Source organism: Sus scrofa, chromosome 10 (genome assembly GCF_054392235.1).
Source record: "Sus scrofa isolate SSC_HxYL_T2T_F1_AM1 chromosome 10, Sscrofa_HxYL_maternal_Yorkshire_Landrace_v2.0, whole genome shotgun sequence".
Taxonomy (NCBI): Eukaryota; Metazoa; Chordata; class Mammalia; order Artiodactyla; family Suidae; genus Sus; species Sus scrofa.
Genome location: NC_139392.1, coordinates 2,631,850 through 2,657,579, shown reverse-complemented (window position 1 = coordinate 2,657,579; position 25,730 = coordinate 2,631,850). Strand labels below are relative to the sequence as shown.

The 25,730-nt window shown below is 42.7% G+C and overlaps 1 protein-coding gene across 1 annotated transcript in view; it reads left to right on the top strand.

Annotated features, from left to right (window-relative positions):
• The window catches only part of LOC146398758 (uncharacterized), a 223,661-nt gene extending 205,730 nt beyond the window's left edge, over positions 1–17,931 (top strand). Inside the window, exons 4-5 of the mRNA XM_084980979.1 lie at positions 17,109–17,176; positions 17,767–17,931. Coding sequence (XP_084837105.1) covers positions 17,109–17,176; positions 17,767–17,842 — 144 coding nt within the window. The 3' untranslated portion in view covers positions 17,843–17,931. The remainder of the gene's footprint in view (positions 1–17,108; positions 17,177–17,766) is intronic.
• The last annotated feature ends 7,799 nt before the right edge of the window (positions 17,932–25,730 follow it).

The following is a 25,730-nucleotide window of genomic DNA, read 5'->3' as shown; positions in this document are numbered from 1 at the left end:
TCTGCTCTGGCACTCTCCAACAGTGGTCTCAGGCTTCTTCCCAGTCTCCTTTGGTTATGGTGCCCCACACCCTGGCTCCCTCAGCCGGCCCCAGTCCTCTCCCCTGATCTGACTTCTGAAGCCCAGGCCTCAGCATCCAGCCCCTGCCTGCTTCAGTGTTCCAGCATCTCTTGCTGGGTGTGCTGGTTGGTGGCACCAAATGACTGTGCAGGTCTTTCTCTGGTTTGCTCTTCACAAACCAGTTGCTGCAGTCTGCTCCAAGGCTCCAAAGCTCCCCATCTGTCTCGACGACTCTCTGCCAGTGAGGGCCCTTCCTGGTGTGTGGAAACCTTTCCTCTCTCACTGCTCCATCTGGATTGCTTTCTCTCTCTTCCTTTTTCTTTTTTTCTTTTGGCCTACCCGGTTACAGGGACGCTTCCTTGCCCGTTTGGAGGTCTGAGATCTGACAGCATTCAGTAGGTGTTTTGCAAAAATCGTTCCACATGGAGGTGTATTTTTGATGTATTTGTCGGAGAAAGTGTGATTCATATCCTCCTCCTGCCATTTTGCCCCACATCTCTTCATCTTTTTTTTTTAATGATTTTTATTTTTCTCCATTGTAGTCAGTGCACAGTGTTCTGTCAATTTTCCATTGAACAGCAAAGTGACCCAGTCACTCACTTTCACACACACACACACACACACACACATTCTTTTTCTCACATTATCCTCCATCGTGCTCCATCACAAGTGACTGGTATATTTTCCACTGCTATAAAGCAGGATCTCATTTCTTATCCACTCCAAATGGAATAGTTTGCATCTATTAATCCCAGACTCCCAGTCCATCCCACTCCTTCCACACCCCCCTCGGCAACTACTAGTGTGTTCTCCAAGTCCATGATTTTCTTTTCTGTGGAAAGGTTCATTTGTGCTGTATATTAGATTCCAAATGTAAGTGATACATGGTATTTGTCTTTCTCTTTCTGACTTACTTCACTTAGAATGAGAGTCTCTAGTTCCATTCATGTTGCTGCAAATGGCATTATTTTGTTCTTTTTTAAGGGTGAGTAGTATTCCACTGTGGACGTATACCACATCGTCTTAATCCACTCATCTGTAGATGGACTTTTAGGTTTTTTCCATGTCTTGGCTATTGTGAATAGTGCTGCAGTGATCCATGCAACATCTTAAATGCCCTGCAGAGGATGTTTATATAGGTGCTAGTGGACATACATACAGACTTACAAGGCATATTTATTTCCATAACATTATTTCAAATGAACACTCAAATACTTTGATGGTGTGAACAGATGCTTGTATCTTACAGTAAACAGTGGATAGACTGATTTCTTAGGGCTTTTGTTGGTCAGAATAAGCATGTTGCATTTTGAAGGCAGGAAGAACCATGATGAAGCATTGAAATAGTTTTGTGTAAGCGTTCCCAGCTTCTGCGCAACTTGCAAAGAAAGGAGTGGTTCCCTTTTCATTCTAGAGGAAATATAAAGGGAAATTTACTGTAGTTTGCTTTTATAAGCATGATGAAATAAAAATAATAAACACAGAGTCCTGACCTGTGGGGGACATCTGTGTCACTATTGTGTGTCCCAGTTTATTTTTTTTATTCTGCTATAACCTTCAATCAACACCAGTTTCTTTCTTCTCTCTCCAGTCAGAAGGAGGTCAGCATAAACATGCCTGTCAGGGATCTGACAGACCAGATTTATTGTGCAAGTTAGATTTTGGTGGCGTGTTCTCTCCGTACATTTTGCCCCAGGTGTTGGATATTTTTTCCTTTCTTGAAATCTATATATTTTCCTCTCCTGAAAGAATGCAAACATAAAACACACAGGTTATTCCAGGAACTTTGAGATATGGTGTATCAGCTAAAAAATTATGAGAATATTCTTCATTGCTTAGAGATTTATGGTGATAATGAAAGAAATAATATGGGAACAGTGAGACATTTGAGAGCTTAATGGATATATTAAAAACAAAACTCTTGCATATCCTGTATGTGAACTCTTTCAATTTTTTTTTTTTCAAATGGAGCTCTGTCAGTGCAACAAAAGTCACATGAAAACTGGCACATTTTTATATACAGGTCAAAAGAAAATATTGCTGTCTCTCCCCCACTTTTTTTTAAAATAAATTATCAACAAGATAATTCAGGTTAATTATTTTTCTGACCTAAATCTTCTGGGAAATGACTTTAATTATCCAGTTAACCTTGTGTGTGTACAAAGTTTAAGTAAGACACAAGACCAGAAGACTGTATTTTTTTAAAGTGTAAATTCAGTTAACCTGTTTATTAACATCATGTGATTAAAAATACAAAGGAAAATGATTTTTCAGTTTAACTGGAATGAACTCAGGGACTTTGCTGAAATCAGAGTCCAGGCACAGCATTGCCCAGTGACCAGGCGGTCCCGAGACTGCTGATCAAGTGTGCCATGGTTCAGAACTGCCCTCTTACCCAGTGGCAGAGCTTGGAGCCCAGTTGGGTGTAGTGATCAGCTTCCTGGGGTTGCTAGAACAACATACACAAACTGGGTGGCTTAAAACAACAGCAGAAATAAGTTCTCTCAGGAGTTCCCGTTGTGGTTCAGTCCTAATGAACCCAACTAATATCCATGAGGTTGTGGGATCGTTCCCTGGCCTTACTCAGTGAGTTAAAGATCTGGCATTTGGTTGTGAGCTGTGGTGTAGGTCACAGATGGGGCTCAGATCCTCCGTTGCTGTGGCTCTGGTGTAGGCTGGCAGCTGAAACTCCCATTTGACCCCTAGCCTGGGAACTTCCATATGCTGCAAGTGTGACTGTAAAAAGACCAAAAAAAAAAAAAAAAAAAAAAAAAAAAAGTAAAGAAGTAGATTCTCTTAGAGTTTTGGAGCCTGGAATTCCAAAATTCTGGTGTTGGCATAGCTGAGCTCCCTTGGACACTGGCTAAGACCCCTCCTGGCCTCTTCTTAGCCTCTGGCAGTTGCCACCAGTCCTTGGTATTTGTCACCTTGTGGCTCCAGTTTCCGTCTCTGTCATTCTCACCATGAGCTTCTTATCTCCGTCTCTGTGTAGCTCTCTGCTTAGAAGGACACTTGCCGTGTTAGATTAAGTGATTACCCTAATCTATACGGTCTCATTTGAACCAATTGCACCAACAAACTTATTTCCAAATAAGATCATGTTCTGAAGGACTGGGATTTAGGAGACAACTCGACCTATAACACATGTTTCTGATATCATCAGGGTGCTGGTCTGCCCACCAGGGCTGAATTCCACACGGGTCTCCACACTGATACACTGAATGAGCATTTGTGGATTTTGTTTGTTTGCATGTTTCTTTTTCAGGGCCACACTGGAGGCACATGGGGGGTCCAATCGGAGCTGCAGCTGCAGGCCTACACCACAGCCACAGCACTGCCAGATCTGAGCTACATCTGTGACCTACATCACAGCTCATGGCAACACCAGATCCTTAATCCACTGCGTGAGGCCAGGGATGGAGCTCGCATCCTCATAGATACTAGTCGAGTTCTTAACCTGCTGAGCCACAACAGGAGCTCGCGAATGAGCGTTTGTGTGTCTCACTAATACCCACCGTCTTGGTGGCGTTGTTGAGCTGATTATTCCCATCAACCAGCGCTCCCCTCCCTTGGCTGCTCAGCAGCACTCCTGCTGTGTAGAACTGGTGATTACCCAAGTCATCAGAAATTGCTGGCGGCTGAAACAGTGAATGACCTCCTGCTAGGACAGTTATGCCAAGGCTTATCTGGTGACACAAACCTGTGTAACTTTGTCCTTCTCCACTTTGGGGTTCTGTGGTCTTGTCTGTATTTTCCAAGGTCCTAACTTTTATTTCCTTTGCTAGTCGGCTTTCCCGAGGGGACAGGACCCACCTGTATGCCTTCAGTTACCACTTGTGTGCCTCGCTTCCATGTATGTCCAAGAGCTTCCATCTCAACTGCCTACGGGAAACTTCTGTGCGGAAGTACGCTGGGTACCTTCAATTTTTCATGTCTCAAACTGAGCACATATTTCTCTCAGAGGCAGAAATGTAGGTATCATTCTAGATCCTACTTCTCTTTATACCCCCCTATTCAGTCAATAATTAAGACTCATGTATACATCTTTTTAAAGAGGTCTTATTTGAACCTTCCTAACCACTCCCAATTCCTGCCCAAGTTCAAGCCCTAAGTGTTTTTTCCTGGAATGATTGCAGTGCCTTCTCTTTAGGTCCTTTTATTTGCAGACACTTCCTGCTTTAATTAATCCTCCATGTGATATCTAGGGTGTTTTTCTAAAATTATTTTTATCAAAATGTAGTTGATTTAAAGTTTTAATTCCTGCTTACAGCAAATTCAGTTGTACACATATATATTCTTTTTCATATTCTTTTCCCTTATGGTGTATCACTTGGTTTTGAGTATAGTTCCTTATGCTGTACAGTAGGGTCTTGTTGCTTATCCATGCTGTGTGTAATTATTTATGTCTGCTAATCCCAAACCCCCAATACATCCCTCCCCCAAGGGTCACTGTAATACAGGATTTCCAACATGTCTCTTTCTTGCTTAAAATCCATCACCACATAGCTAAATGATGATTTTTTTTTCATTTAATTTTTTTATTTTTTTATGGCAGTGCCCATGGCGTAAGGAAGTTCTTGGGCCAGGGACTGAATCCAAGCCACAGCTCTGGTAATGCAGGATCCTTAACCCACCGTACTGGCTGGGGGTGGAACCTGTACCTCTGCCGTGACCTGAGCCACTTTGGTCAGATTCTTAACCCACTGCACCACAGTGGGAACTCCCTAATGATGCATTTTTAACCTCTTAATTCAGTTTCGGAGCTCGTGCACAAAACTGGCTGTGTCTCCCGCATTGCTCCAGGCATGTTGAACTTGGAACTGTTCCCTGGATGCAGTGCACAGTGTCCAGCTTTTATACCAGGCTCCTGATATTTTCTCTGCTAGGAATGCACTCCCACTATATCTCATTCTCATAACCTCTGAGCCATTTAAAGTTCTGTTCAAGGGAGTTCCTGTTGTGGCTCAGTGGGTTACGAGCTCAACTAGTATCCATGAGGACGTGAGTTCGATCCCTGGCCTCTCTCAGTGGGCTGCTGTGAGCTGTGGCATAGGTTGCAGATGCAGCTTTGACCCTGCATTACTGAGGCTGTGGCCTGCAGCTGCGGCTCCAATTTGACGAGCTTAGGACTCTCCCTGTGCCACAGGTGTGGGCCTAAAAAAAAAAAAAATTCTTTTCAAGTGCAGCTTCTTAAGGAAATTTTCGTAACTGAAAGAGACCCAAGACCATGCCTAAACATTTATTTATTTATTTATTTATTTTTGCTTTTTGCTTTTTTAAGGGCCACACCCATGGCATATGAACGTTGCCAGGCTAGGGGTTGAATTGGAGCCACAGCTTCTGGCCTTCACCGCGGCCACAGCCACAGCCATAGCCAGGCAGAATCTAAGCTGCATCTGTGAACTGCACCACAGCTCATAGCAGTGAGAGATCCTTAACCCCCTTGAGGCCAGGGATTGAATCTGCATCCTCACGGATACTAGTCAGGTTTGTTATTGCTGAGCCATGGCAGGAATTCCTGACCGAACACTTTTTTAGTGATCTGTATTATTTGAATTCAACTTTATTTATTTTTATCACTTAACATAAAGATAAGGGTTCTCTCTCCATCCACAGAACAATTAATTGGAAAATTTACTTGCACTAATAGAGGTCTTTGGCCCCACTATTTTCCGTCGTTGTCTTGAAACCAAAGCACCTGTGGAGGTGGATTAATGCAGTCCTAGGATTAAGCTGGATTGAAGACTGTTCAGTCAGCGTTTCCACTGAGGAGCTATTAAAGCTCTTTGGCCTCAGAAATTATTACTTAGTGCGGGATGGTTTCATTTCCAATGGAAAAGTAACGTCCTGAATGGTAAACAATGGGCTTGATGTAGGCGGTCTGGGAACTGAACGGAAAGCACCTCATCAATCATACATTTGGGGCTGTCAGAATGACTGAATTACCTGGGTGAACTCCAGCGTGATGAAAAAGAACCTGGTTATGTGGACTGTCTGACCTCTGTGTCATCCGTTGTACAACAGTCTGATGGATTACTCCGAGACCGGCCTCAACTACCTGGAAAATGATCCATTTCCTGTCATGTCTAATCCTGTCCGTATTATAATGTGAGCCATTGCTGAAACTGGCTTCATTTCCATTCTCCGTCACTGGGAAGCAAGGTCACTGTAGGTGGGGATACATGAAGGCTTTTCTTATCGTGTGAATAGGGGGATTCACATTTAAACAGTGCGTTTAAAAAAATGAATCATTTAATCAGAGTATCTGCAGTTGAATGGTAGTACTTTTCTCAAGTAGAACTTCAAAAACCTTGTCTTGTCACTGTAGCATTTTTATTACTGACTTTTATCACGGTTTTGAAAATAACTGATGTTTTTCCACCTGCATACATTTGACTTGTTCTTCTATCTTATTCTTGTGTTACATTCTAGGGAATGTGTTAATTTTTTTTAATTAATCAAATGAATTTATCACATCTGTGGTTGTATAATGATCATAACAATCTGATTTCACAGGATTTCCATCCCATAGCCCAAGCACATCCCCCCACCCCCCAAACTGTCTCCTCCGGAGACCGTAAGTTTTTCAATGTCTGTGAGTCAGCATCTGGTCTGCAGAGAAGTCCAGTCTGTCCTTTTTTCAGATTCCACATGTCAGTGAAAGCATTTGATGTTGGGGTCTCATTGTGTGGCTGACTTCACTTAGCATGATCATTTCTAGGTCCATCCAGGTTGCTAAAAATGCCAGTATTTCGTTCTTTTTAATGGCTGAGTAACATTCCATTGTGTATATGTACCACATCTTCTTCATCCACTCCTCTGTTGATGGACATTTAGGTTGTTTCCATGTCTTGGCTATTGAAAAGAGTGCTGCAGTGAACATCAGAGTACATGTGTCTTTGCGAGTCATGGTTTTCTCTGGGTAGATGCCTAGGAGTGGGATTGCTGGATCAATGGTAGTTCTATTTTTAGTTTTCTGAGGCATCTCCATACTGTTTTCCACAGTGGTTGCACCAATTTACAATCCCACCAAGAGTGTAATAGGGTTCCTTTCTCTCCACACCTCTCCAGCACTTATTGTTTGTAGGTGTTATTTATTTTTAAGTAAATAAAATGGCTCCAACTCAACAGTAGATGATACAGTAAGATGCATGTACTACACACTTTGCAAGCTACAGGATCTCTAAAAATAGACATTGGTCAATGACGATGGATGGAGTGATCATAAATGCTCATAATAAAGCCTCTGCCTTTTGAGGTCCCTAAGTACACACTTTTGCATACTTGTTTTAACAGTGGGAACCAAACACTGGACACTGGCAAGAAAAAGGCTAATAGTATTTAAGTGCTTTGGTTGCCAGATTTCTAAAACTAATTTACTCTCATGGATGGTGAATGAAATGTTGGGATTAACTAAAATTTCGTTTATATAATCCTGAAGTAAGAATTTCTTGCTGGGTATGTGAATGGCAGCAGCTCCTTTCAGAAATTCTTCATGGTGGCAGGCATTTATAATGATTAAAGCATACATGTATTTTATCTACCACAATCTATCTTTGGTTGGCTATTTCAGGCATCAATTGTCCTACCAGGATACTTTAAAAGAAATCTGGTAGAGATAGATCTAAGAATGATTCTGGTTACTCTAGATAACAAAAAGCCTCCAGAGTGAAGTGTAATCTTTCTTTAAAAGTTATACATGGAACCCAAAAGTTCAAGAAGTTTATGCCAAGTGATGGATATGGTCAAAGTCAAGTGCACTTCAGTTATAAAATTAAAGAGGCGATACTGACAAATTCAAAATGCATGAATTCAAGAGTGGATTTAGAATGTAAATTAACAGAAGGAACACAATCTCTCACCTGTTCGTCAACTTCCCTGCTAAAATTCAGTTACCTTAATGATCCAGCACATTTATTCTTTGATGTATATACCCCGCAAAATGCATGCACAGTGCAGTAAAAAGATTCGCTTAAGGGTTTCATGTCAACCCTACATTGACCGTGACCCCAGTTCTCTCCAAAATATAATGAACCAGTAAACTGTGTTGTGGTCCCACCATGGAACACACCACACTGTGAAGATGAGTCGCTTAAAGCTGCCGCAGCAACAGGGTTGATTTCATGTGTATACTTTCCAGCAAAAGAATCCTGACGAAATAATACAGGCTGAACCCTTCCATTTATATCAAGTCCCGATGACGGTAAACGTTAGAAGTCCCCGTAGGTCCCTTCAAGGAAGATGAAGGAGCAATAATTGCGACGGATCACAAAGAGGGCTCCTGGAGGACTCTCTTGATCTGGGTGGTTTTACGTAGATTTATTCCCTTTCCGATAATTCCTGAGTGATTCGTCAACTTTTCTTTATCCATATCATACTTCAGTAAAAGTTTTTAGAGTTAGAATTTTTTAAAAAAGGAGATCCTTGCAAACTATCACCCTAACATGCAGAAAGCACTAAATTAATGTCTGGCACTCTGTCTATTTTAAGCAGATTCCTAATTTCTTATCATTACCTGCAGTCACCATGCTGTACACTATAGCCACATGACTATTTTATTTTATAAGCAGAAGTTTGTACCTTCTGGCTTCCTTCATCCATTTCCTGTTATTTATTATTCTAATAAAAGTGCTGAAGAAAGAACTATAAAGGGCAGGGAAATAGATAATATAGAATGGTGTGGTGCAAACAGCTAGTGATTTCCAATCAGATGATTTGAGTTAGTTGCTATGATTGAACTTTAATTTTCATGTCCTTTAGCTGGTATATAACTAACTAATTATATATAGTTAGTTGATATAAAACTTACTGGTATCTATCTATCTATCCACACACACACACACACACACACACACACACACACACACACACACACACATATATGTATGTAGCGACAGCGTATATAAAAACACTTTGAAAGGCTTTTACCAAAAACTAATGTTTTTATCAACACTCTTGATACTTACTTGACATAGACATGTCCATTTGTGTCTCCATGAAGACAGGACAGCTGATGGGAAAGAATGATTTAGCCATGTCCTGGAAGACACCTTCCCAAAAGATGTGTTAAAATCCGGATAAGCAATGGCATCTGCTATTCTTTAACATTGGTCATGTGATTTTTTTTAAATAAGGAAGTATATCTGATGTGATTTGTTTCTGGTTGACAGAGTGTAATATTTTAGAAAGGGCACAATGATACAGTATCTTTGAATGTCAGACTGTGTTCCCATTCAACCAGTTTAAGGGCTCATGGTACTGCACTTGTGCTGAGGTGCAGAATTGTAAATGACCTGGCCACTCTTGCCTTAAGAAGTCACAGCTTTTAGCAGTCAAACTCTTGAGAACCTGTTTGGGGAATGGACTGGGGGGGGGTGGCTGGTGACAGATAGAGCAGGTCATCGGTAAGGAGAACACTTGTTGGCTACTGATATTGTGGAAATCAGGGGCAAAGGTCAAACCAGGAAGAGAGGTAAAACCAGGAAAGAAAAATAATTACGTCTCCCACCAAACAAGCAAAACATAAAACATTGCTATGGTGTTTGGAGTGTGCACCAAACATACCTCACCTCAGGGTTTAAGGCTCTATCCAGGGATCATAATAAGTCCCATTAGCTGGTTAGGAAAGACCCCAAACACCATGCTGCTGCTGCTGCTTATTTTTTGAGAAAACCTCTGCTCAAGTGACAAGGTGTCATGTGCAGTACATAGCGAATACCAGAAACATCCTTTCCATGACCTTCTACCCATTCCTTGTACCAGGGACCAATTTACATTGTTGCGTAAAAGTTCCAAAATGTTTTGAAAACCATCCTCCTTCAGAAGGGGATAAAAATGATTTAAGACTCTAAAATTTTGCGTTACAACCTGATCAAGTCCACTGGGCATGACCTTTTAGATAAAATGTGTAACCTGGTCAGGTACATTTTTATTATACACTGAGAATGCCAAGGGTATTAAGACGTCCTTATCTTGACTCATGAGACGTTTACCTGCCGATTTGCAGTTTGATGCACAAAAGACTTCTCAACCAAAACCAGAGAATAATGATGTCTTGTATTCAGCCCATAAAAAGAAACCCTGAAAAACTGCCAGTCTCTTGTCATTTCTGTAGAGACAATCACTGGGTGAACTGTCTTTGTTCCAGGGACGTTCAATTCAGTAAGACTCTGTATGCGTCTGTATGTGCGTTGCTGTGAGTGACAGGAAGCAGGTGAGAGGTGAGAGAGTTGTTTTAAACTTTATTAATAATGAAGGTTCTCTTTCATAAAAAAATAAAAGCAGTTCACTTATATTTTATGCAAAATATAGACGCATGGCAGTGAAGTGGTAGAGCCAGCTTGTATCAGCTCAGGAAAATTGGCTCATACCAGCTATTAGGAAATGATGGTTAAATTTTCAGGAATTTTGTGAGCTGGTGGTTAAGCATAGCTATTATTAAAAATTAATAATAAATTTAGAATTAAATGAATTTTGTTAAAAACTAAAGGAATGCATGTTAAAAATCCATCACCTCCTAAATATTTTACCATATTTTAATATTCTTGAGGCTGTTGAGTTCCTTTACCTGTATTGTACCTGTGTGGAGGAGAAGCTATTCTATCTAGTGTTCTTTTGTGCGTCTTTTCCCGACTCTGCATTCAGTGATATCAGCTTGATAGCTTGAAACTGGCTCTGGGAGTATTTATACCTCAAAACTAGGCAAAAACTACCCTCAAGTTTCCCCCTCAAAGCTTCAAAAGGCAGTTGTTAAACATTTGCCAGCACATCGGTGACCCCACACAAGGCTCACCTCTCCTTTCTTTCTTTTTCAAAGGGTAGAATCACAGCCTCATTAACATTCATTTTCTCTTAGTCCAAATTTGTCATTTCTCACCTTGTCGGACTTGAATGAAGCAGATGGCAAATCTGAGAACTAATTAATCACCGCTCTTGGAGTTGTATTTGAGTTTAAAGGCGCTAATGCAGGACACAGATGAAAGTGCTGTTTTCTGACTTGAACCCCAAACATGCAGAATTTACCTTGTCTAACGTCAAGGGTGTGGAGAAAGCAAATGAACCCAGCGTTAAGATGGGCATGCAAAGCTTGCTTATGGTTCTGTCACGTGAGAAGCCGCTTGTAGAGACGTGGATTCAATGAATACTCATCACAGGTAAATACTCATTCATTGAGTGTCCCTGGTGCTTTGTCACTGTGAGAACAAGTTGAGTCCCTCATCAATAAACGGGCATTTGAGGGCAAATACATACGTCTTACAATTCCTTGAATACACTCTATTGGTTTAAAGTACAGTGTATGAAAACCAACGTGGAGACATCATGTATACTGCGAAGCTTTGTTAGGCTATGACTAAGTGGCATCGTCTTCTTTGCATATACGAAACTCTTTGTAATTACTCCTTCGCAGTTATGGGGTCCAGATGGTTTGCATACTGAGGAACCAAGAAGACTAGGCTTAGTGAGCTTAGAATCTTAAGAGCACATCTCACAGAAAATATGAAAAAGGAATAAAATAGTATTTGAGAAGAAAAGAAGCTCTGTGACGTTAGATTAGCTGAGAAAAGTCTTTTAGGGAGTTATTCTTTTTTTTTTTTTTTTTGAGGGCCATTCCTGCCGCATATGGGAATTCCCAGGCTAGGGGTCAAAACGGAGCTGCAGCTGCTGGCCTACACCACAGCCACAGCAACGCAGGATCCTTAACCCACTGAACGAGGCCAGGGATCACACCCACGTCCTTGTGTATACTAGTTGGGTTTGTTCCTGCTGAGCCATGACTGGAACTCCTCTTTCCAGGAGTTAATCTTTAATTCTGCTGGGAAAGATAGTCTATGAAACGTTGGTGCCTCTGTGTCCATAGAGATCAGAGGTTGACAGCATTTTTCTATAAAGGGCCAGAGAGTAAATATGTCAGATTTTGCAGGGCATACAGTTTCTGTCCTAGGGGTCCAGCTTGGCTGCTATCATCTGGCTGAGGCAACTGGAGACAGGCTGTAAATGAATGAGGGTGCAGCTTTCCCATGTACTCTTTTTTTTTTTTTAAAGATTTTTTAATTAACTTATTTTTTGGTAGGGTATAGTTGATTTACAGGGTTGAGTTAGTTTCTGCCATACGGCATAGTGCCCCAGTCATACATACATATATGTCACACACACACACATTGTTTTTTGTCATAGTAGCTTCCATACCACCCCAAGAGACTGGATATGGTTCCCTGTGTTCTTACTTGGACAAGATTTGACTCACGGGGTGGTAGTTTGATAGACCTTGACCTACAGCGGCAGGGATGTGGTAATCACCCCAAGCAGCTGAACGTTCTCCTCTAGGACCTGAGTCACTTGATTCAGAGTTCTAATCTGATCCCGATAACTCAGGAACTACCCAGTGTCACTCTGTTTCCATTATAAAGACCAATGTGGCCGGAAAAAAATACACTTTCATTGTTAGCCACTGATTAAGACCGTTACCTGGGTGTCTGTAGAACAGTTCCCTCAATTATCGGCACGCAGTCTTTGAGTGTGTGGTAGGCTCTGGATAATCCCAGTCTTTTGATGTATGTTTCACGTTTACAGCCACCGTGTCACGTGGACCAGCCGTAAGATAACCAAGAGACCTCAGGCAGAGGAAGTGCTGACTGCGCTGCTTTCAGGACCTTTGCTTTCAAACATGACATTCTAAGGTTAAATGGGGTAAAATTTTATAAACTGAAACCAGCATAAGTCAACAATACAGGGACAGGACCTACTCTGCACTAAAAATAAGCAAGCAGAATTTAGCCACTGCTTCCAGGAAGAGAATGGTGTGAACCAACTAAAATAGCTTACTTACTGAGCATGACAGGTAATTTTACCTGTTAAATTTCACCGTGACTGTGCCATGGGGTGCCCCAACCTTGGGTCTGTTACTCTGGGCGTTCCTATGAGGATGTTTTGGGATGAGATTAATGTTTCGATTGGCAGACTGAGTACAGCCGTTTGCTCTCCACCTTGTGAGTGGGCCTCAGTCAATCAGTTGCAGACTTGGATAGAACAAAAGGCTGACCCTCCTCTGAGTAAGAGAAAATGGTCCTTGTTTGATGACCTTCCAAGTGGGAAGTTGGCTTTTTTCCTGCCTTTGGATTTAACTGAAACCTTGGCTCTTCCTGCAACTCCATCCTGCTGGTCCTCCGACTAGAACTGTATTCCATTGGTTCTTCTGCATCTCAGGCCTTTGGTCTCAGGCCAGAAGGAAACTGCTTGCTTTTCTGGGTCTCCAACTTGCTGAGACTCACCCTGCTGGCCTTGGGACTTGTCACCATCCCTAGTCGCATGAAGCAATTCCTTATAAAGTTCCATCATTCCATCTAGATTAGTTCTGTTTCTCTGGAGAACCCTGACTAATTCAGATGAAAGGTTTCCTCATTGAGACGTTTCAAGAAGGTTGCCACGTTGCACCCCCCCAATCCAAAACATTTAGGTCGTAAATGCTGCCCAAAGGTAGCCAGTTCCCTTCTTTACAAGACTCACCTTAATATCATCCGGCCCAGGCCAAGCCACCCTAAGTGGTCCTCTGACTTCCTGCGTCTGGACCTGAGTCTTAGTTGTTCATGGTGATATTCTTCCTGAGTGTCAGAGGTCTGGAAATCAGAGCTTTGCTCAAAGCCTGTTTTGGTGAAGGCCCTGAAAAGGTGGCAGTTGCAATTTACTGGACATTAATTGGAATTGGTTACACATTCAGCATTCAGGAAATATTTACCATGCAGCCGGGTGCATGCTCAGTGGCTGGGAATTCACTGGTCACAAGAGAAACACAGGCCTCACGTTCATGTCCCATGGAACTCAGATCCCTTGAAATCCCTTCCGCTGTAAAGATTCTGGTAGCGTAACACCAGATTTGTTTCTCACCTCGCCCTGGCTTTCTTTCCACTCATAGTTGACGGTTTCCCTTGAACATGATTCTCTAGGAATTTGAAAATAAATAGTGATGAGCTCACACCTAGTAGCACTCGCTCGTCCTATGCCAAGAACGTCCGGAAACCATTCCTGAGTTCAGTTCTGTTAGGCTGTCTTTCCTAATCCATTCTTGAGCTTTTGCCCCCCCCCCCCCATCTTTACCACACACTTAGGAAAGGCTGGAGGGATTTGCTTGGCTCATACACACCCTGGGGACTTGTGATTCTCAAAAGAACCCCTTGATTTCGGAGTTCCCGTCGTGGCGTGGTGGTTAATGAATCCGACTAGGAACCATGAGGTGGCAGGTTCGATCCCTGGCCTTGCTCAGGGGGTTAAGGGTCTGGCGTTGCCGTGAGCTGTGGTGTGAGCTGTGGTGTAGGTCACAGACACGACTCGGATCCCATGTTGCTGTGGCTGTGGTGTAGGCTGGTAGCTACAGCTCTGATTCGACCCCTAGCCTGGGAACCTCCATATGTTATGGGAGCGGCTCAAGAAAAGGCAAAAAGACAAAAAAAAAAAGAGCCCCTGGATTTCGTGAGTGTCCTCAGGAAGATAAAGGAGAACACTAGGAATCAGGCGGATGCTGACGTGAACCCCGCTTGGGCTCCAGTTTATCATCATTCATGGGCACTTAGTCTGGGAATATAAGCAAAATAGTGGAAATTGCCCATTAAGTCGATCGGTGGCAGGCGTTTGCTATGTAAAGCAAAAGAAAACAAAAGGAAAAAGCGGAAAAAAAAAAGATTCACTCCTTTATTACTAACAAGGATCCAGTTTCACAGAGTTGTGTCTTATGAAAAAAGAAAGCTGACATGTGTACTGATCAGAACGACTGTCTCCAGGCAGATTTCCCTCCCACATTTGCGCCACAAGATCCTCGGCAAGCACAATGGGTCTTTTCCACGCATTTACAGAGAGTCAGGCAGATGATGAAAAGCAGCATGTGTCAGGGCAGAGCAGGTGACTCGGTGGCATGCCTGCTGTATTTATTAGAGAAATTAAGGCTGTGAAAATATATGTCGCTGGGTTCGAAGCAATATACCAATTGCTGAGAGCTAGCTTTTCCAAGCAGCTCCTGTTTTTACACACGCACGTCCAAATCCAGGGAGCATGTAACTGCTCAAGTGTGACTAATTGTGACTGCTTGGTCCTGCAGCAAGGCTAGTGGCCAACGCTATACCTAGTCCATTACTCAAGAGAGCAATTATTTCAATATATAATTTTTGCTGGGAAGCTCCTTTTTGTGGGGGGAGCACATCGAAGTTGGGAATCCTTTTGAGGTAAGATCTGTTCTTTTCAACTAAAGGATAGCCTTGCTTCTGGGTCTGAAACGGTTGTGTACAGCAGCCTGGCTCACCTGTGCTAAAAACCAGTGCAGGGCGTTCCTCTTGATAGATTTCGCAGCTCCAACATAACCCAACGAATCCGGCTTCATTCTCTCCCCAAATGAGTGTAACTAATTAAGATAGCAAAAAATGCTACATTTTATTACCAGACTGTGTTAATGCAGTTGCTTTTGTTTGCCATTATTCCTTAATAAGATACAATAAAATCACCACATAATGCATGTAAACAACTATCCTCTCTGGGATAAAACTGGATTAATGACATATTTTGTGTTTATAGAAACAAACACCATTTAGCAGTCATTCCTCTTGAGACTTTTCTTAACCAGCAACCAGGTACTTATTTCAGACCTGAAAGGAAAACATGGTTAATAATATTGAAAGGTTATTAGTGCAATAGGATACCTATCATCCTTGTGCAATGGAGACAGCGGGTTCGTTTAAAATAATAATAAAGAAAATTTGCATATTTATATGAAGTGCAAGAGTGTTGGCTTTCTATCTCACAGTTTAGAGCTATTTTTAATTATGAATTCCCTTGCTGATTAGGATCCAACAAAGGATAAAAGAAAGTAGTCATTTCTAAATTGAAAATCCGAGGTGTTCTTTGTTAACCACATTTTGAACAGCAAGATAGGAAACATTCAGATAGCTGGCAAGAGGGCATTTTCGGCTTAATTAACTTTGACTTAAATGCCGTGGATGGATAGAGTCTCCCTTAATACAAGCCACGCCTCCTGGGTGAATGTTTAATCTGCCTTTTGATCTGATTGGATTAAGCAGTATCCTTTAAAATGGACAGAGTAGAAAATGTCTCCTATTTATGTTCTTTTGCTCACATCCTTCTCACTTTTTCAATGAAAATGACTTCTTTTAATATGCAGCAGATTTAGAGATGAGGGAGCAATGTTTAGCCTAGTGTACTAGGTTCTTCCTGATGCTGTAACAGACTACCACAGGTGCATCTTACAATTCCAGACGTCAGCCGTCTGACGTAGAATTCACAGGACTGACTTCCTTCTGGAGGCTCCAGGAGAGAATCTATTTGTTTGCTTTCTCCAGGGTCTTAAGGCTGCCGGCATTCTGCGGCTTGCGGCCCCCCCCCCCCTCTTCGACGATAGAAGCTCCACCACTCAGACCTCTGCGCGAGTGTCAGATTTTCTGCCCTGCTTCTGACACGCCTACTCAGCTATTGCAGGGATCCTAATGATTACATCAGATCCACCTGCATAATGCAGGCTAATCTTCCCATCCCAAGATCCTTTACTTAGCAAATTAGCTTAATAAATCACTTTGTTCTGAGGTAGGAAATTGACAGGCCCCAGGCTGAGCAGCTGCAATCCGTCTCCTGCTGACACTTAGAGCTAAGACACCAGCATGGGATCTAGACCTTGATTAAGTGGAAGACAAAGCAACCACAGATTCCTCCTTGTGCTCCTGGGGATTGCCCAACCCGGGCAGAGAAAGTCCTCAGTCAGGGAGGGGTCAAGGAGGGGGGAGCCACCAGCCCATAATATGTCCTGCCAGCACCTGCCCCCCCCCCCATGCATCGCCAGAAACTTTTGCACTAGAATCCGTCTTGGCTGAGAGATGTGTGCACCCACCAAGATGGACCTTGATCCAGACCACATGTGGGCACGAGAAAAGTGACTGGCCAGAAGACCGTCCCCATATGAGTGAGCCACCCCATAGGGCACTGCCCATTCTGCGACCTCGTCCATAAGGTCCTCTACACAAACTGTGATTCTAGTAAACTTGATCTCTCTCTTGCAGGCGAGGTCCCTTTGCTTAACTCTTTCTTCAGCAAAGAAGACAAGGACTGGGGCCCACTTGCTGCCAAGGTCAGTTCCGTGAACAGTAACACATTCATAGGTTTCTGGGGTTCGGACCTGGGCATCTTTGGGAAGTTATTATCTGACCACTACACCCAGTCAGTTATTTATTTAGTTCCTAGTTGCTCACTTTTCTGATGCTATTTTTTTCCTTCTGAGTTTTGGTACTTTTTTTCTTTTTGCTTTCCGGAGCCACACCCGTGGCACATGGAGTTTCCCAGGCCAGAGGTCACATTGGAGCCACAGCTGCCAGCCTATGCCACAGCCACAGCCAAGCAAAATCTGAGCCATGGCTGCAACCTACACCGCAGCTCAGGGCAATGCTGGATTCCTAACCCACTGAGTGAGGCCAGGGATCGAACCTGCAACTCCATGGTTACTAATCGGATTCGTTTCCGCTGCACCACAGTGGCAACTCCTGTTTTTGAGTACTTTTGACAGAATGTGACATTTGTCTCATGTGGACTCTTGGTGGTTTTCTGGTGAATGTATCATTTCCAGTGGACAAAGAGTATTGTGATTCAGTCAGTTATCTGCTGCTTAGTTTTGTATCGTTCATTTGTGAAACCCATCTTTACTTACTGCCTTTTTGGTGCAAGGTACCAGGTAGAAGGAAGTGAATCAGTGACGACCCACATCGGATTCTTGAGAGGCAGGTGGCTTCCGTCCTTTTAAACGGCTGAAAGTTAGTTCTCAGATACAGAATGTGAGGTCGACTAGTTATTACTCCTCCCGAATTACTTTGGTTTCTGCAGTTACCCTGGTTAAAATGATAAAGGAAAGGTACCCTATGTAGATGTGAAAACTTTTTATTTTTTTTTTTAAAGAAGAATTTTGTTACAAGCCTAAAATTAAAAAAAACTTCATTTAACATCTGCCGTGTGTTACTTATTTAACATCTGCCGTGTGTAACTTTTTCAGCACCATCATTACTTTAGAATTCATTCTGAAAAATTGTGGTTTTGGGAGGGCAGGTCCATTGGGCAAATCCCTTGGGCGGTAAACCTGAGACGTTCTAACACCAAAAACTCCTGATGAAGTGGGGCCAAAAAGGATCAGTACTATATGGAAAGGGGGGGGTATCTTCTGTGAATAGATAAACACAAGGCAGTTATTTTAATATCTCACAAGCCGCAGTTTTATGTTTCTTTTTATAGAGATAATTTTTAATATGCTTTGATGTGCTGTACAATGCAATAATGTTTTCCGAAGGGCTTAATACATTCTGCAGTGTTCTATGTGTGTTGAATTTAATAAAGAGGAATTGATGAGAAATTTTAAATCTTAAAGGGGACTGCACAGTGGTTTTGTAGGAATTCTTTTGAGTTTCAATCCAATGTAAACTGATTGAAGCTCCTTCTCTGATAAAACTGTGAAGCTCTGCACTTTGCTGTTCCTTTCAAGCATGCAGCTTTGTCTTCCAGTAACTCCACTAAAAGCTTCCAGTTCAATGAATGAACTTCTTTTACTTCGCTAAGAAAAGGTCAAATTCTGTTTTCCTCTCCATTCACCTCTCACCACTTACAAGGGCTATGACGCAGGGCGAGTTACTGAAAATCCTGTTTTACCCTGAGATGCTGCAGTTAGTGCTTTCAAGGTTCCTAATCAGAGTTGGCACTTCCCTGTCCCCGCTGATTCTCTTACTGCTGAAATCATTTCCCCTTTATTCTGGATGTTTAAAGCAGCCTCAGAAAGACTTTCCCTCTGACTCCTCATGTGTATTTACATGTTACTCTCTGGGCACATATTTCAGTGGATGGATTTGAGGATTGCTGCTATTTGGTGAAATGGGAAAAAATGTGAAATAACTTACTAGGAAAGAGCATACGGGAATATAGTCGAAGATATACTCGGTGCTTAATGGATTTAGAGGAAAAAAGTAATTTTGATAATGTTTTAAAATAGAGTCTGCATGGAAGATGATGCAGACAGCTAATGAGTCTTAGTTTTCACATTTATAAAGTTACATATGCATGGAGAGGATTGTTAGCTAATGGATACACACTGTATTGTGCATGCGTGTGTGTAAATAAATGCAACAATTATAGACTGCCTTTCAAAGTAATTCATTTAGGGGTTAGATCAGGAGGAATATGAAATAATATTGAATGAGATGGTGTTTATGATCCTACTATTTGAAATTTTGATTGATATTTTTTCTTTTTTGTAATGTAGGCCGTAATGACATTGATGATGCTAATTTAGGTGTTTTCTGAGTTTAAGATGCTTATTTGCAAACGATGTGAATATTCTTCAGAATAATTGGCATACAATTAAGTGTCTTTCAACCAATTGGTAGTGATTATTTAGTTTCAGCCATGATCATTGAATAGCCTCATGTTTGCTATGAGGAGATAATCATATTTTCAGCATAATAAACTCATAATTCTAATATTAGCCTTAGGGATTTAACAAGTGATACATATAAAGCAAGATTTAAAGCAGTAGCATTTGGAGTTCCTGCTGCAGTGTAGGGGAAGTGAGTCTGACTAGGAACCATGAGATTGCAGGTTCGATCCCTGGCCTCGCTCAGTGGGTGAAGGATCCAGTGGTGTTACTGTGAGCTGTGGTGTAGGTCCCAGGCGCTGCTTGGATCTGGTGTTGCTGGGGCTGTGGTGTAGGCTGGCAGCTACAGCTCCGATTGGACCCCTAGCCTGGGAACTTCCATATGCTGTGGGTGCAGCCCTAAAAAGACAAAAAATAAAGTAAAACAATAACATTTAACGAAAGTCAACTCTAAATATAAAACATATGTAAACTTGTTATTAAATCTAACCAAACTTTAGCAGAAAGACTTCTCTCTCTCCCTTTCTTTCTTCCTTCCTTCCTTCCTTCCTTCCTTCCTTTCTTTCTTTCTTTCTTTCTTTTTCTTTCTTTCTTTCTTTCATCTTTCAACAGTCCTAACTGCGACATATGGAAGTTCCTGGGTCCTAGGGCTAGGTGCCAACTCAAAGCTGCAGGCATATGCCACAGCCTCGGCAATATCAGATCTGAGCCATATATGTGATGTATGCCACAGTTGACATACAGCAGCGCTGGATCCTTAACCCACCGAGCAGGGCCAGGGATCGAACCTGCATTTCATGGAGACTATGTCAGGTCCTTAACTCTCTGAGCCACAGTGGGAACGCCAAGATTTTTCGGTAACGCACTCCAAATGCTTGCTGTGGAATTGTGACTTTTCTGGGAGTAACTGTCTTGTTACGGGGATAAATTCTGCAGTTTCGGTCACAGGATGGTTTGTGTGTATGTGTGTGTATGTTCCCTTTTTTTTTGTTGTTGTTATTGAAGTGTAGTTGATTTGCAGAGTTACGTCAATTTCTGCTGTACAGCATAGTGACCCGGTTACACACACACACACACACACACACTCTTTTTCTCCTATTGTCTTCCGTCATGTTCTGTCCAAAGAGATTGGACATAGTTCCCTGGGCTGTCCTCACTGTCTGTCCCTTCTGAATGTAGTAGACTGCATCCACCAGCCCCAAGCCCCCCGCACCCCACTCCCTCCCCTTCCCCCTTGGCCGCCCAAGTGTCTTCTCTCTTCTGTGACTCTGCTTCTCTTTTGTGGTTGGGTTCGAACCTCCATCTTCATGGGCCTGCCCTCCCTTTGTCTCTTCTCCTCAACACACTGCAGAGGAACATTCGAAAGGGACTGAGACGTGTACAAGATGTTGATCCACGGCCCTGCGTGGACACTCTGGCTGCCTGCCTGGGACTCGTCCTTAGCTTCCAAGCGTGGTAAGGACCTCGGATTACAGGGACCCACGTCCTCAGCATGCTGGACAGTTAAGGACGAGTCCCAGGCAGGCCTCCTTTTCCCACTATCCTAACCCTGGGAGGTCTTCACACACAATTTCCAGTCGTGATTGACGTAAGTTTTCCTGTGACAAGATTCACACGCGTGTACTGCTGTTATTCTAATGCAGTCTCATGGTGGTGATGTTATTTTACGGAGCAATTCCTGAGACTTCAAATAGATGCTGCAGTCTACTCCCTTCTGCTGACGTCATGAGGCCGGGCCTCTGCTGAGACACCTTTTCAGGTGAAAACTGGGCTTAGGAATCCATTGCCAGCATATTTAACTAATCGTGGCTATTTAGGTTTCTCCCAGTATCAAAGAAGGAGTGGAATTTACAGCTGAGGATTTTGTTTTTCGTTTAGCTTTACCACAAATGAGCTCACCTTGCGGTGGGACTCGTCTGAAGTTTGACCACGTCCAAATAAGGGGTCTTTCTTAGTGATATCAGAATATTCTTCCACCCTTTACTGTGTTTATAATTTCGGGATGGTGCTGGTCTGTATTATCACATACTTGGCAGTAATTAATAACCAGTTGCCTGGCTTCCAGTTTTTCCTCTAATGCATCCTACACACTGCCGGCAGAACAGACCTTGCAAAAGATTTTATCTTGCTCCTTCCTTCTGAAAGTTGTTAGCAATTCCTGTGTGACTGTAGGAAACACTCGCCAAAGACTCATTTTTATCTGCCTTTGGAAACTTTTGTTACTGAGTTCTCTCATATGTATTTTCTCTGCTTCAGTCCATTTTACTAAAAGGAAACCTAAGCAAAACAAACTGCCAACCAAGCAACCAACTGACCAACTAAACGACACACTAAAAAGGCATTTGGGCTTTGTATCTTGGATCAGAATGACTTTTTCCTTTCTTCTTATGTAACCAAACATATTTCTCCTTTGAGGCCTCACTTAGCACTTTGACCTAAAGGAAAATGTGCCAGATCTTTCCAGAACAGAGTCAGTGCTTCCTTGAGTGCATTACACTTTTGACTTGTATTGATCTCTTGACATCTTTTTTTTTTTTTTTCATTTTTAGGGCCACACCGGTGGCATATGGAAGTTCCCAGGCTAGGGGTCAAATTGGAGCTGCATCTGCCTGCTACACCATAGCCACAGCTACACCAGATCCGAGCCACATCTGCGCCCTAGACCACAGCTCATGGCAACACCAGGTCCTTAACCCACTGAGCGAGGCCAGGGATCGAACCCTTGTCCTCCTGGATGCTAGTCGGGTTTGTTACTGCCAAGCCACAATGGGAACCCTGAAATCGCTTTTTTTAATAGCATTAAAATGTAAATAATTACACACTGCTTTATTTTAAACATTTTTATCTCTGTGAAGACTTTTTGTAGTTTCAGTTGTAATCTGACACTTCTAGTTTACTTGTTTTTTTTTTTGTTTTTGTTTTTGTTTTATTTTCCCACTGTACAGCAAGGGGGTCAGGTTATCCTTAGATGTATACATTGCAGTTACAGTTTTTTCCCCCACCCTTTCTTCTGTTGCAACATGAGTATCTAGACATAGTTCTCAATGCTATTCAGTAGGATCTCCTTGTAAATCTATTCTAGGTTGTGTCTGATAAGCCCAAGCTCCTGATCCCTCCCACTCCCTCCCCCTCCCATCAGGCAGCCACAAGTCTCTTCTCCAAGTCCATGATTTTCTTTTCTGAGGAGATGTTCATTTGTGCTGTTTACTTGTTTATACGCTTATTCCTTTTATTGCCAATTCAGGATGTAGGGATTTAGGGGAACGAATCCACATGTACTTCTTTGTATTATTCTTAGTTCTTAACGTGTATCAGGAAAAAGGCATTTGGTAGGTATTTGTCAATACAGCCTACAACTTAGAAAACTTCTGTTTTCATAGAATTAAAAACTTTATTTTTTTCTGACGCAAGAAAGAAAGTGGAAGGAAACAACTACAATTTTATTTTTTTCTAGCAAGCCACTGTGAAGTAAAACTGTGTGGCTAAGAAAATGCTAATAAGGATTTATATATCAGACCCTAAGATTCAAATACTCGTCCCGCATCGAGGTCTTATGATTTAAGATGCCATCCATCAGGTTCTTAGTTACGAGATAACGGCATTGTGTTTAGCTTGGTGAAACCCAACCAAATCTAGGTCACCCGGGCTTTTGCTTTAAGGCCATTCAGCCCAGTGTCATATCCAATATAAGCAGAAACCTTTATACAAAGCACTGAAAAATACTGTGTGCATATTGCAAAGCTCTTTTAAAGATTCTGAGAAACGTCTTCAAGGTTCCTAGCAATAAGACACATACAAAACTTCCTAAAATTGTATCCCAACATATATTTCTTAGCGACACTTTTTTTTTTTTTTGGTCTTTTTAGGGCTGCACCTGTGGCATATGGAGGTTCCCAGGCTAGGGGTTGAATCGGAGCTGTAGCTGCTGGCCTGTGCCACAGCCACCCGGGATCCAAGTTGCGTCTGTGACCCACAGCACATCTCACGGCAATGCTGGATCCTTAACCCACGGAGCGAGGCCGGGGCTCAGAGCTGCATCCTTGTGGACACCTCTCAGATTCGTTTCCACTGAGCCACAACGGGAACTCCAGCAACACTTTCTAAAATGTCTCTTTCGATATCTGGATATTCTTACTCTCCCGGAGATTTTTGGTGTTTTTGTTTTCTCTTTCTCTCATCTTTTTCTAATAGTCCATTTTTATACATCATTTTAATCAGGAGCACAGATTCCCTGGAACAGAACCGTACAAAGAATTCTGCTGAGCAGCCGGGGGCAGGGAGAAGGCTGCGGAGGCCTATTCTTAAATATTTTCGCCCAGGTCCTGCATTCTTCCTCGTGGTCGAGGCTTGCTTTCCTCATGGTAGAGACTCAGGGGAGCGAAAGTTAGGGAGGATACGTAACTTCCCCAAGGCGAATGTTCCATTTCATATCGCTGCATGCGTCACCCCAGAGCTTAGCGCTACACAGTAACCATTTTAACACGATCCAGACTGCATGGCTGAGGAGTGTAGACAGTTGCAGCAGGGCCTGGATATTTGGGGCCTCAGCTGGGAAGGCATGGATGCCAGGGATGGTGGACGGATGTCTGGGCGAGAAACTTCTGGAGACACCTTCATTCACGTGGACGGTCGCGGACCGTGTGGCGGCGGGCCCTGCGCTGCTGTGTTGGCTGGAACGCTGGTGTGGCCCCCCCCGCCCCCCGGCGCAGGTGCTCTCTTCCCGTGCACGGTTCAGGCTCCCTTCCAGCCTGGGGGCTCGGTTCCCAGAACAAGCCCTCCAAGAAAGCAAGGCAGCAATATGTGCTGTTTGTATGATCGAGCCAGGAGACCTGCCGGTGTTGCTTCGGCAGTGGTCTGCTGGTTGATGCAGTCCTGAAGGTCTGCTCAGGTTCAAGGGGAGGGACCTCTTCCACTGAGGAGATGAGCGGCGCGGTCCATCGTATGAATGATGTGCGGGATGGGAGAGCCCCGTGCAGCCGTCTTTGGAAAAGTCCATTTGTCCAGAACACTGTAAACCTGTAAACACTGTAAACACTGTAATGGAAAAAAATAAAGATCATTACATTAAAAAAAAAAGAAAAAGAACGTACACCCTTCCGCAATCCCAGAGGTGGTGGGCAGCTGAGTAGGGTGTGCACCAAGTTTTTCTACCTCAGCTTGCTATCACTTTAATCACTCTTCTGAAATCCATTCTTCAAGTGTAAGTAAAAATTCTGTCACCATGTAGAGCTGTATTCATCTACTGTAGATATCAGTAAATACTGCAAAAGGAAAGGCATTTGCAAAAAAATGTTGGGTTATGCAAGAAAAAATGGTCAAAAACCCCTTTTTAAGTGTACTATTTTCCAAATAATAGTGGGGAAGACTTTATTTCCTTTCAAAACCACGTCTTTCTAAAGTGAGTGTGGGGGTTTGGCTTACATGGACTTACTCTGATATTTCTAAATGAAGTGTCAGATATAATTTAATGCTTGAAACATGAAGCAAGTCTGACTGCATTTAGAGTGTGACAGCTTGCTGTGTTTCTACTAAGCTATCTGTCCATGGGGATCAAAGATTACGTTTAATGTGGAAGTCTATTAGGTGATATCTGTGGGTATATGTACATACGGGTTATTGATTAATAATAATAACCAGTGTTCATTTAGTGCATTCTATGCACCGTGTTCCTTCATGGTTTATCATTGCGAACGCTTTCACAATAACTGCGTGGGAATGATGCTACCAATATTTTATTTTGATAGATGGAGAAGCTTAGAAATGTGTTTTGATACGTGGTCTAAGGTCGTGCAGCCGGTCAAAGCAGCATAGTTATGCCATGTTTTATCCTGTTTCGATAATGTATGAAATATGACAGTCCCACTCATATTTCGATTGTCCAGACTCCAGCTGTCCCCAAGGTGGCACTTTCAGATGATGGAGGCGGGCCTGGCCTGCCTTGAGGGTCAGGGTGGTGCCGTGTACATCAGCCTCTCTGAGAAGTCAGGGACGTTTAAGGAAAGCTTGGCATATGCAATTGCTTTTGTGACTCATAAAGATCCATGGGTTATCATTACCCGCATTTGATAGATGAGGAGTGGCTTCAGAGCCAGAACGGAGCCATTTGTCACTTTCCTTTTGCCACAGGGAACTGTGCCTTTAAATACGTCCCTTCTTATCTGTTAGTGGTCCTCCCTGTAGGACAGACACGTAGACACGCGCGCAGGAACACACACTCACACACACACACACACTCAAGAGTGAGGGTGAGAACTAGGTGGAAGGAAGGAAGACACTA